Source organism: Mustela lutreola, chromosome 1 (assembly GCF_030435805.1).
Source record: "Mustela lutreola isolate mMusLut2 chromosome 1, mMusLut2.pri, whole genome shotgun sequence".
NCBI lineage: Eukaryota > Metazoa > Chordata > Mammalia > Carnivora > Mustelidae > Mustela > Mustela lutreola.
In genome coordinates this window covers 206,328,442-206,341,709 of record NC_081290.1, presented here as the reverse complement: position 1 = coordinate 206,341,709, position 13,268 = coordinate 206,328,442, and the positions used below count along the sequence as shown (strand labels likewise).

The 13,268-nt window shown below is 34.0% G+C and overlaps 1 protein-coding gene across 4 annotated transcripts in view; it reads left to right on the top strand.

The window, feature by feature from the left end:
- Positions 1-13,268, top strand: part of ARHGAP42 (Rho GTPase activating protein 42) — a 307,644-nt gene that overhangs the window by 224,815 nt on the left and 69,561 nt on the right. For all 4 annotated transcript variants that reach the window (XR_009356745.1, XR_009356746.1, XM_059185797.1 and 1 more), the window contains 4 exons: positions 473-577; positions 2,650-2,779; positions 9,885-9,985; positions 11,833-11,942. Coding sequence is in view for 2 of the 4 variants with exons in the window: in XM_059185797.1 (XP_059041780.1) it covers positions 473-577; positions 2,650-2,779; positions 9,885-9,985; positions 11,833-11,942 (446 nt within the window). In the remaining 2 variants the exon portion in view is untranslated. The remainder of the gene's footprint in view (positions 1-472; positions 578-2,649; positions 2,780-9,884; positions 9,986-11,832; positions 11,943-13,268) is intronic.

Genomic DNA, 13,268 nt, shown 5'->3' with positions numbered 1-13,268 from the left:
ACTTGCTAAAATGTCTATTTAATACCTGAATCAGTACTGCCACCTTGTGATATTTTTCTTAATTTTATCTGGCCAAATTCTTACTCCTTTCCTTGGGTACTACTTACCTCTAGTTTACTGGTTTAGTCTTCCTCACATCTGCACATGTTTTATCTCTCTAGATTAGAACCTCTTCTAGGGTAGGACCCATGTCACTTGAGTATCCCTATTAGTGGTCTCTCCTGGATATTTCTTCAATGCATTTGAATAGTGGAATAGTTAATATAACAACTGTCCCTGTCACTGTTTACCAAAATGGAAGTAAAAATTAGCTTTTGTGGTTTATTTCACAACCCAAGTGTCTGCCTTGCCAAACAGAGGGGTTGAAAAATTATTAGCTTGTGGATTTAGAATGAAATATAACTTCCCAATTTATTATGTTTGATGGTCATCTTTTTTTTAAAATACATTTTTCATTTTTCTCTTTTTGCAGCTTTTGTCATTCCTTCAGGGTTTATTTACTTTTTATCACGAGGGATATGAACTCGCCCAGGAATTTGCACCATATAAGCAACAACTTCAGTTCAACTTGCAGAATGTAAGACTATACCTGTTCTCACTGCTTCTCCTTAGTGAATCAGGTGGGGACAGAGAAACTAACTATAATGAGGCCAAGCCTTGGAGTATTTCAAAACTTATCTAATTTAGAAAAGTCATTTAATAAATTTATTAAAGCATTTTTTTTTCTAGCTGCTCTTTGAAAATGTACCAAGAAGGAGTTAATCGTATGATAGAAAAATTTATGCTAGCAAATTTCATAGAAATAAATATTACTGAGGTATAGACAATAGATACTTGGAAAGCTGGAAACTTTTGCCTTTATGTGATGTTCTCGTTATTTTACTGGGTGACCTCAGGCAAGTCTTCTTTTCTTTTCTTTTTAATACTTTTTTTTTTTTTTCAATTTTTTCAGTTTTCCAAGATTCATTGTTTATGCACAAAGGGTAACATTTCTATATTTGTGAAATGAAAAGGTTAAACTTTAGCATTGAAGGAATGTCCTTTTCCTCTCTGAAATTGTATATAAGTGATATTTTTATTTTCTAATAATTTAAATGTGGCTTTTAAGCATTCATAGACTGCTTTAAAGCTTAATGGAGAATTATTTATAAACATCCTATCTATTTCTGTTAGGGCTTATATTGTAAAGTTATCTAATCCTTTTAGAATCTGATTTTATAGTTATATAAATTCAGATTTACAGATGCTGAGCATCACTTAAAAACACACACACACTACACATACACATATACATACACACACTCATACAACTTACCCAATCCATTTTTGCATTATCAAATCTGACAAATAAGAAAGTTGTATTTGTTGAGAATTTTGTATAAATGAATTTATACATTTAATGCTCAGTGGCCATAATAATTTGGAAATCTTTCACTTAATTTCCTATAAAATCTTGTCTTCCATTGCTTATCTGATTGTTGCCATTGTGGAGATGTTCAGTAAGTGGAACTATGGGGTTGGAGTGTCCCATGAGAAATAGGTAGTTCTATTTATTCTACTTGTGTTTTGGGTTTTAGCTTTTTATTTAATATAGGTTTTCTAGCAGAATTGGTTTCACATGCAAGTCATTTCATTGTTTTTCAATATGGAATGCATTTGGACTTTTTAAGTAAATATTAAAAGGGAAAATTATAAAAGCCAAAATATTTTTATGATTTATTTCCATATAAATTACAATTATATTAAGATCCCTGCAGCTCAAGAACAAGAGAGGAATGTAAGGAATTAGAAAATTTCTGGTCCTTATGTTTAAAAGAATCTGCAAAAAAAAAAAAAAGCTTAAGAAGTAGCAAAAATGGAAGAAAATTTTCCTAACTTTGGGGTTCAGTTCTTTTATTATAGGCCGCAACAAATTTTAGAGTTGAGTGGTGGTGATTTTTGTTTCCAAACATATGGCTTGCTTCCAAACAAATGTTTAAATAATAGGCCTGAATGCAAAAGAGATCAAGAAAAGCCTTACACTTTCTATATCTTACCTTAGGTAAACTTGCTGTTATGTGAGTAAACTATTTTTTGTAACAGAAGTTAGAGCTAGCAAACCCATTCATCTTTATGAGTTAATTTATATGCTAACTTCATGATAACTACTTCTGGAAACCAAGCTAAGTGATATTTCTTCCAAAAAGTTTTAAGAACATGGGTGATGATTTTTTTTTCTTTTTTTTGCTAAGTGCCACATAAAAGTATTTGAATTCATTTTGTCTTTATCCCCGCAAAGAAATATAAGCCCCTATATATCTGCTTTATTACCTTAGATATTAGTGAATATAAAACTCTGTTTCATAAACATTATGTTTTTAAATGTTATGATTTGTCTCTTTAGTAATAATCTTAGGGTAGGAAATTAGAATAAAGTATACAAATACACATACCACACAGATTAAGAGAAACATGCAGAAGGTCATGTTTCACTAAAACAATTCAAAGTCAGACCATAGGACTCAGCATATAAGGTCACGAAAGTGGTGAATAGTGCTGAGAGAATCAAGGTTATCCTTTGCACTATCTGTAGTTTTGAAATTTTAGACAGGAAGTTCCTCAAAACTGATAGGAGACAATGAATGAAATTATTGTTTCTGTTTACTTAAGACAAGGAATAATTTTGAAAGTACACGACAAGAAGTAGAGCGGTTGATGCAAAGAATGAAATCTGCCAACCAAGATTACAGACCACCCAGCCAGTGGACAATGGAAGGCTACCTTTATGTCCAGGAGAAACGTGAGTCACAAAGACATAACTTAATGAGTCTTATGATTAGCATTTTGTTTCGTGAGATTTGACTTGGTTAGTGTTTTTTCCTTCAAATAGGGAGACTGCAATCCTTACAGCTTTATCATATTTAGTCTGCTCTCCCACTATCACCACCAAAGTGAGGAAGTTTTTCCACATTTCGCCATCAAGATCTCCAAGTTGGCATATTGTTGAACTTGGAACTTAACAACCTTCACTGATGATACGGTAACATGAGTTCAGTTTTAGAATTTCATTGTAATAGTGCTCACTTCGGCAGCACATATACTTGAATTTCATTGTAAAAGCTAATCTCAATTTAAACTTTCACGGAAAATTGAAATTCAAAGCCTTTATCAGTATGAATCATCCTGGTGACTATGATAATACTTTCTCTTCCTACAGCATTATTTCATTAAATTCTGTGCTCTATTAGTTTTCAGGAATAAAACTGGCAATTCTGTAATGTCAGATTGGCACTTTTTTACTTCCTGAGGTTATAAAATAAGCACCAGACACAATATGGCCCTATTGTAATTGCTTACACTAAGACAGTTTTCTCACAAAAATTAATAAAAAGCCATTCAAGCTTGTATAAATAGGATTCTTTCTGCATGATACTTGCATTGGATGGAACCACTCTGACTAAACTATTTCAAACCACATATGCTCTAATGCACTTGTCTCCTGTTTATGGTAAAGGAGCAGTCGTTTTGATTTCCAATCCATTATGGATCTATGTGTTTGTAAAACACAAAATCATATGCTTGGATTTTGCAGTAATGCCCAATCATTGTAAAAGTTTTGAAATGCTGAGTGAAGTACTGAATGAAGTACTTTCTGTACTATTGTCATATATTAGGACTCAAAAAACACATAGAGTAGCACTGCTCTGGGGTCTCCATATCAGTAAGTAATAGATTAATGAAGTTGTTTTGATATTATAGTTAAAAGAATTGAGATGGGAGAGCTAGAGATACTGGGTTGGCTGTGGAAGTTTTTCACATAATGCAATATGATTACTAAAATGCCAGCACATCTCATGTTTGACATGCTCAGATGATGCTCATTTGTTAAATAACAGTATATAAGCAAATAATGATTTGATCCAACAGACTCAGCAAGTATTTATTACTGTATGGATTAGATGATAGAGGGCTGCTGGCTCAGGAGATCTGGGTTTCAGATTTTTCTCTTTCATCACTATCGACTTTGACCAGTCTGCTGTTTTGGGATGTTAAAATAAATCCAATGACCTGCCTCGCTATTCTGTAATTAGGCCATAAATAAGTCACTTTCAGCACAATTTCATGGGGGAAAAGAAAACAAAAAAAACTTATCCATTGGTCACGTACAGAGTATATGGATTTAATTCAGAATACTTCAGAAATTTTTAAATACTTGATTTGAGTAACTGTTTCAGATTTGAAAACCCCAGTGTGAGGATACATAGAGAGGAGCTTACATTTTGCACCAATAAAATGTTTTCCTGGCAGAAAAATGTATTGATAAAGAGGCTTGTTCAAACATGAATGTGTTAGAGGAGATGGCATCCTCTTGTTTAAAGATTTTTTTTTAATTCATTAAGATGCAGTATTTTATTTCTTGAGTTTTTTTGTTATTGTTGTTTAATTCCCCCAGTGTTACATAGTTGCTAATCTCTTTGTGGGCGCACAGTATTTTGTTCTAAAGAAAAAAGCTTTGGATTACCTAGCAAATTGTTTTTACATTGATCTTCAAGTTTATCGTGTTTATTTGGTGCTTGAGAGTCCATCCATTGGACAATGCTGTAGTTTACTTACTCTACAGCTGTTGGACATTTGGGTCAAAATATAAGCATAGGCCCTTTAGTAACTTGGGGACTACATGGATGCACAAAATACAATGTTTTATGTACCCATCTGATGTTGGTATGTTGTGTTTTAAGATACATGACTTCTCTGGGTCAGTCTGAGCTGATGATAAAGCCCTTTGTGACACCAACTTTTCTTTGAAATTTGCTATCCTTCTAAGTGATACCACCCACCTTCCTAGGCTAAAGATTGGAGGCAAATCCTTTACTCCTTAACTCCATTGTCTCCCTGTAACCCAGAGCCAACACTGTCTATTTGATCTTCTTGATAACCTTTCAACCCATGCCTTCTCTCATCTCCACAGTCTTTCATTGGTCTCATCATTGCTAGTCTTTTGCCTCTAGGCTTGCCTCTACAGGATGGAACTCTTGGCATATCTGTTTACAATGCTAGCTTATTGTGCCCCTCCTGTGATGGCCTCCTAAATGATGTGTGGTCTTTGAGACTTGAACAGTTGGACTCTTTTAGCATTCTCTCCTTTGATGTTGTCCTCCTACTCCTAAGATAATTTCATTTCAATTTTCTCTATATCCACCCGCATTGTTTTTACAGCTTTAGTGAGGTACAGTTAACATATAGTGAATTGCAAATATTTAAAACATATAATTTAAGTTTTGCCGTGTGTGTGTGTGTGTGTATTCAAAACTTATATATATATATAGTTTTGCCACATATGTATGTATGTGTACATATATATGTGTATATATATATATGACCTATGAAACCATCACCACTATGAACACATTCATCACCTTCAAAAGTGCTCTCATGCCCTAGTGTAATCCCTCTCTTTCCTATTCACTATCTCCCCACTTCCTGTTGCCTAGAGATTTAAAAAGAAAAATGAATAAATTTATATCCCTTTGGAATTATTTTTATATGAGTGTCAAATATCCAAAGCCCCTTTCTACTTGGTACCTTGGAATGCATTTATAAGAAAATCAGACCAGTTCACTAAAACATACTGGTTGTACTGTTGCTGTCACTAAATGAATTAGTTCTATGGGCAATAGAAGATGAGATAAAGAATTATGGCTTCAGGGTTTTTATTCTGTAGTGGAAGGCATAAGACAAACTCATGCAATTATTAACTAGTAATCAATAGTAAATATCGAAGCTGTAAATTGAGTGATAAATGGAGATACATGTGATGAGGCAGTAGTAGCAGATTGTTGCAGTTTAGACACAGAGCTACACTTGATCTGGATATGTGGTTTTATGTTACCCACTTCTAGGCATACGTTAAATTACATTGCGATAGACTTCATTTTATTTATTTATTTATTTATTTTTAATTTGAATTTTAGCTAAAATACAGTACAATATTGGTTTCAGGAGTAGAATTCAGTGATTCATCAGTACATACAATACCCCGTGCTCATCATGACAAGTGCCCTACTTAATACCCATCACCCATCTAGCCCCTCTTCTACCCACCTTCCTCAACACCCCTCAGTGTGTTCTCTATTTCAAGAGTCTCTTATGGTTTGTTTCCCTCTCTCCTTTCTTCCCACCATCTGTCCATGTTTTCTTAAATTTCACATGAGTGAGATCATATGGTATTTGTTTTTCTCTGGATGACTTATTTACTTAGCATAATACACTCTAGCTCTAGCCACATTGCAAATGGCAAAATTTCATTCTTTTTGATGGCTAAGTAATATTTCTCTATGTGTGTATATGTGTCTGTGTGTGTACCACATATTCTTTATCTATTCACCAGTTGATGGACACTTGGGCTCTTCCCATAGTTTGGCTATTGTTCATAATGCTGCTGTAAACACTGGGATGCATGTACCCTTTTGAATCTGTATTTTTGTATCTATTATTTTGTATATTATTTTGTATCTACTATTTTGTATAGTATAGTTGTATAGTATTTGTTGTTGTATAGTATTTGTTGCTAGATCATAAGGTAGTTAATAGACTTAAATTTTAAACAGGAAGAACGTGGTTCCAAAGTCAAAATTATGTTGGAATTCCATGCTTGCAACCTCTTACTGGGTGATTCTGGATGAACAATTTTCTGAGTTCAGTATTCTTTTTTTTTTTTTTTAATATTTTATTTATTTATTTGAGAGAGAGACAGTGAGAGAGAGCATGAGTGAGGAGAAGGTCAGAGAGAGAAGCAGACTCCCCATGGAGCTGGGAGCCCGAAGCGGGACTCGATCCCAGGAATCCAGGATCATGACCTGAGCCGAAGGCAGTCGTCCAACCAACTGAGCCACTCAGGCGTCCCTGAGTTCAGTATTCTTATTTATTAATTAGCTATCTAGTAATGATGTTGCAAGAGTAGAGGTGATATATGTAAAATGTCTCTATTATCAGTAGTGGTAAATAATACTTACCATGAACATTTACTGTTCCATGCAATTTATATTCATATCATTAGATTCTTAACATAACTGTTGAGAAGTATTAATCCTCTAAAAAGTACAACTTCAGTCACATGCCTATTGATGGAAAAAGTAGTAACATCTCCAGCTCTTAGGCTATATTTTCTTATATGTAAAATGCTCCTTATAATGTCTGACTTAATCTGTCTTCTCAGCACAGTAAGTAGCATATGAGTCTATTATAATGTATGGCTTAAAAAGTTTCTAGATAACATGTGGACAGTAGTAGGTATTTAGTGAATATTATTTCCTCCCATTCCACAAATACCATCTCAGCAACCTCAGATGATTACTGGGTAAGATAATTAAACTTATCTAATTAATTTAATTATTTTTAAATATTTATTTATTTATTTTAGAGAGAGGGAGAGCATGCAGGGATATGGCAGAGGGGCAGAGGAAGAGGGGAGAGAGAAGTTTAACAGATTCCATGCTGAGCTTGGATCCTGAGGCCCAGGACCCTGAGATCAATACTTGAACCCACCAGTAGTCCTACGCTTAACTAACTGTACCACCTGGATGCAGCTCTAGAGATAGAATAAATTTTATTTTGCAGCTCTAGAGATAGAATAAATTTTTATTTTCCTACACTTTTTTGTAAGGACTTAAGAATTTCTTGTCTAGGAACATCTGCCCTGGCCTAGTGCCAAGCAACTTTAAAGGAAGTAGCATGTGTGTACAACAAACCTGAAGATTAAATGTATGAGGTTCTGAACCTAAGACAGAGGCAGGGAAAAAAGCAACTTAGGTCTAAAATGTAATCAGAGTATTGCAACAGCTTTATTTAAAAATTATTTTAAAATTATTGCTTAAATTCAATTAGCCAACATATCATTAGTTTTTGATATCATGTTCAGTTATTCCTTAGTTGCATATAAGATCCAGTCCTAATTGAATGTAAATAAAATAGCGAACAAGGAATACTGTTATGCTGAAAATAAAAATAAAAAAATATGAATCAAAGCTAAAAAAATATATTAAAATAAAAGTGAAATTAAAGAAATAAAATAATAATATTATTGCCAATATCACTTTATAAATTTCTTCCTAAGTAATAAAATCATTATAAGGATATTCATCCAGGCCATTTTCCACTCATCAGCTCTAAGCCTTTAAGTATATTATATTGCATGTAACAGAATTATCAACAAGTGTGCTTAAGTATTATAGTGTGAAATGGTCCTAAAAATGAATTGCAGCTTATTATAATAAACCTTTGTGATTACAAAGTACATAGCTATACCCTATAATTTTGAGATCTGGGGTTGTTTAAGTATTATAAAGCTAAATATGACACCGAGGGCACTATTATTACAGAAAAAATTTCAAATGCCTCATGAAACACTTCTTAAATAGTGCATTTTTACATTAAAATTTCTTGCTTTTTGAATATATGGTTATGAAACCAAGCCAGCAATAATATTATACATAATTGCTGCTGGAAAGATGCAGGTGTTAAGCAGGATGGGGCCTAGATGGAGAAGTTTGTGTAGAAAACAAACTGCATTTTCAACCCACTCGGCCCACTGTGGCACTGGGATGCAGGCTACCTGTGGAAAAACTGAAGATTTACCTTGGTCATGGAAAAATTGAACTCACTATGCATCCCTATTCCCTGGTGAAGCAACAGCATCTAATTCCTTAAGAAGAATATAGGAGAATAATGTGGTGTGCTATGGGAAAGAGTTGCACAGTACTTATAGGGGGGAAAATAAGCACTATACATATAAAACTTTCTTTTAAAATGGGAAGTAAAAATTACTTTCACTTTAAGGATTACTTGAGTTTATTTATTTTCAGATTAGTGGTAAGAGGAAATGACTCCAAGATCAGTGAAGTCTTAGAGAGAAAGAGAAGTGATTAATTCTTTCATTTGTCAAGAATTTATTGAGTGACAGCTAATATCTGGTCCTGTTCTAAGGATTAAGAATATCCTAGTGAGCAGAGAATCACATGTTCCTGCTCTCATAGAATCTTAGAGTCTAGTGGTAGAAACAGATTAAATAGAATAAATTCATAAAATTTATCTTATTTTAAACAGTGATTACTGCCAAGAAGACAATAAGCAAGAAAGAGATAAATATCAAGGTGAGACTGTTGAGACATTAGATATCTCTGTAGGAAAGGCTGTATTGTAAAGGTGTCATTTAGGAAAAGACCTGGAGAAGTGACAAAGCAAGCCATGCAGATATCTGAAGTAGAAATACTCCAGGCTAGAGCAACAGGATGTACAGATGCCCTGGGGCAGAAGTGCATTCCCTGTGTCCAGGGGTAGCAAGGAGAATAGTGTAGCTAGAGCAGGATATATGAGGCAGAAGGTAGTAAAATGTGAGATGAGATCAGTGATAAAGGACCAGATCATGTGTGTATTGTGTATAGTCTTGGCTCTTTGGTTTTACCTGGAGTGAAATGGGAAACCACTGGAGGGTTTTGAACAAAAAGGATGAAATGAAATGGCTAAAATTTTAACAGAGTATTTCTGAAAGTTTTAAGAATAAAGGACGAAGGATAGAAGTAAGGAGATCCGTTGCAGGCTATTTCTTGTTCTTACTACCTCTTGGGAATGTAAGGTATGGCACTTTTGCTGAGGAGATAATTGAGGTTCAGATCTAAAGGTACTCTTGAGTTACAGGAGAGTGTCAGTGCTGCAAGCAAGTGGAGCCAAGTTGTTTGAGTCCCAGACATTGTACCCTATAAAACTCTCCCTGGCCATTCTCACAATAAATATTCTATAGCAGTATGGCCTGTGGAGACATTCAGTAGTGTATCATAGCATCAAAAACTGTACAAACATAGTCACAAATCATTTATTAAAAATCTGTAATATTTGTTTCCTTATATCAGGACCCCTTGGTTTTACATGGATTAAACATTATTGTACATATGATAAGGGAAGTAAAACATTTACAATGAGTGTTTCAGAAATGAAATCCAGTGGGAAAATGGTGAGTTTTCTTCTTCTTCTTTTTTTTTTTAAACTGAACTTGTTAGCTAAATAATAGAAGTAAAAAAACAAAGTCATATTTGCTTGCTTTTCTTAAACATGTAAACAATTTTTAAAAATTGTAAAGTCAAAAAGTTTTCTCTAACTTCAGTGATCTTGATGACTTAAAAAGAACAGCCAGATTTTCCTTTACCTTACAATGGAGTGTTTATAAACAGTTGAGTTAAATGTAGAGAACTTTTAGTAGACCTCAGACGTGTCCTCTCATATCCCTGTCACAGAGTTTGCTTTTAGCTGGCTAGAACCTCAGTAGAGACTCAATGGCTGGACCAGGCTCAAGGACTCTGCATCTTTCCTCCAGGCCACCTCTGTGGGAGGCTGCCTTTTGCCCCTGCATGCCACTTCCTCTTCTACATTGTGTACTGTTTACTGAAATGTTGGCCAGCATTCAGAAGAAATCAGTTGATGCCCATTTACTCCAAAAGTAAATTGGTCACTGGATGTCTTGCATGGCTAGTGAACAGTAGAGAACAAAGTGTACTTCATATAAGGAAGTTCCACAAAGTACAACACCTTTATTGTATATAGTGTATAATCTTTTTGTGAATTATGATATGAATATGGCAAGTGACTGAATTTAAGAATTAGGTAACTGGGACCATCATCAAAGAATCCTAGAACTGAGAGTTATCCTAAAGATTATTTAGTCCAGCCTTATTTTAACAGATTAGAAAATCAAGGTGGTAGAAAGTAAGTGACTCACCCAGCTAATTAGTGGTATGGATCATAGTAGAGGTAAATGCTGATCTAACTTAGATATATATTCAGATACATCAGGTGAAACTTATTGTCCTTGGCCATTCGATAGAGTCTAATAACTCAAATGGAGAGACATAATATAAAGAACATACCAGAGCAAAAGAAACCTTCAGCCCATCATGAGAAGTTAAGGCCTAGTGTGTACTTTAAAGTTTTCATAAGAAAAGTTGTTGCCTGAAAGTCAGCTTATGTGACAGTCAGTGAGCTGTTAGCAGATAGACCCAAGCCAAAGTTCTGTTAATAAATCTATGACCTTTGTAACCAAAGATCGTAGAATTAACCAGGCATTAGGGAAATATTCCTCTTAAGGTAACGGGTGTCTCAGATATACTAGAGAATTCTTATAGCTCGAGCTTTTATGTTGGATCCTATCCAAAGAGTTAAAAGTTCAGGAGCAGAGTAGCAATTGGTTACCAGCAAAGCAATAATGCAATGTGTATGATAGCAATACATTTACAACAAGAAAATACTAGAAAAATATTATTCTTGTAGCTCTCCTGAAACTTTGAGCCAGTTATCATTTAATACTGTAAGGCTCTAATGCATAAACATACACATGTGTACACATACGTGCTCACATGTGCACACACACACAAATGAACAATACTAATCTCTTAGCAACCTAGGGCATTTTGATGCCAAAGCAACAGTGTTGTATCCTGACAAGCTCTGTATATCTAATTGTGACATTATGGTAACTATGATTTCACACTATTTCTAAATTTGAAGTCCTAAAGAATGTACATTGTAGTACATGTTAACATAAGTAAGTATGTTTGAGACTACTAGACAGGCATGCCACAATATTCTTTAATTAAAATGTGCATGTGGTTAGTTTAATAACTGTATTATAATTGAGCAATTAACATTAGGCAAAAAGAATGTATTCAGAAGACAGGATGTGATTATGACCTTTATATGTAAGCTGTACTTATGTATAACATTTTGGTGCAGCAGCATTAGTTGACATTTTTAATATTCTCCAGTTGCCCTTGTCATCATGTCAATAACGTGTTCTTCTTGTTTCAGAATGGCCTTGTTACTGGCTCACCAGAAATGTTTAAATTGAAATCTTGTATCCGACGAAAGACAGATTCAATTGACAAACGGTTCTGCTTTGACATAGAAGTAGTTGAAAGGTTTGAGGTTTTCTTTTCACTTTATACTTTTTAATAAGCTAAAGTATTTGTTTCTATGTTTAGATATAAATATGAAACAGCATACAAGTACTTTTCAGTCTTTAAAAACATTATGCATGTTTATTTCATTCTTTGGTGTATTTATTCAACAAATATATATTGTGTGATGCTTTCAAAAAATAAATCAGACAAAGGATACTAGCAAAAAGCAACATCACTCGAAGAATTTGGGGAATCAACATAAATGACTGTGTTAGGGGATATATGGTGGACTTGAGTTCCCATCACTATGAATGATCCTGACAATATTGTTTACCACTCCTGGATGTCTTTTTGCGAACTTTTGAAGGCTGGCGGCCTTTGCTTCCAACGAGTAATAAGACACAGCTGGAAATGCCATAATTTTCCTTCAGCCGGTGAAACTCAGTACCTGCTCTGTGCAGAGCACCATTCTAGACATTCTCAGCCACAGGATATTGGGAAAGACATAAATGTACATGTGAGCTTATAACCTAGTAGGGATTTTTAGATCTGTATCTCTCTCTCTCTCTTTCTTTTATTTTTGGTTATCAATATATGAGGAACAGAACCTAAATAAGAATGGGTATACTTCTTGATCTCTCTTCTACTCCATGATCTATTCTTCTTCCCCTGCATTACTACCATACTTCTCTGAATATTCTAGCTTTATGTGGTACACTATATAGAATTCATACTGTATATACTATTATATTCTATAGTTTTCATATATGTAGATTGTAACTACTTAGTAGAGCAACGTCCCTGTTTTTTGTGCTTTTTAAAAATTGTGTTAAATATTTTGGCACTATATTTTTAGATTTTATGTATCCATTTATTAAGTTTTCCTTTCTCTCCAAAAAAATCCTTTGTGATTTTTGCCTAGAGTTTCATTAGATTTATTAATTAATTGATGGAGAGTTGAACTCTGAAGATTTTATATATTTTTAATATTTATTCTTGAGTATTTTCATTTTATTGCAGTTTTGAATAGAATTCATTAGTGTATCTTTTTCCTAATGGTTGAGACTCCTGTATTGAAAGGCTATTAATCTTTTTTAATATATCAATCTATATCTGCATAGTTTTTGAGCTCCTTACCGATTTTAATAGTTTTGTGATAGGGACTTACAGATTTTCTATGCAGACAGACGCCAACACACTAGTGGTTTTTCTTTATTTCAGCACTTTTTAGTTCTGTAATCCTGGGGTACATGGTTAAGTTGTGCTTTGGTTGTCTCATCTGTAAAATAAGGATAAGTACCCACCTCAAAGGGCTCCTGTGATAATTAAATGAGATTTTAAAAA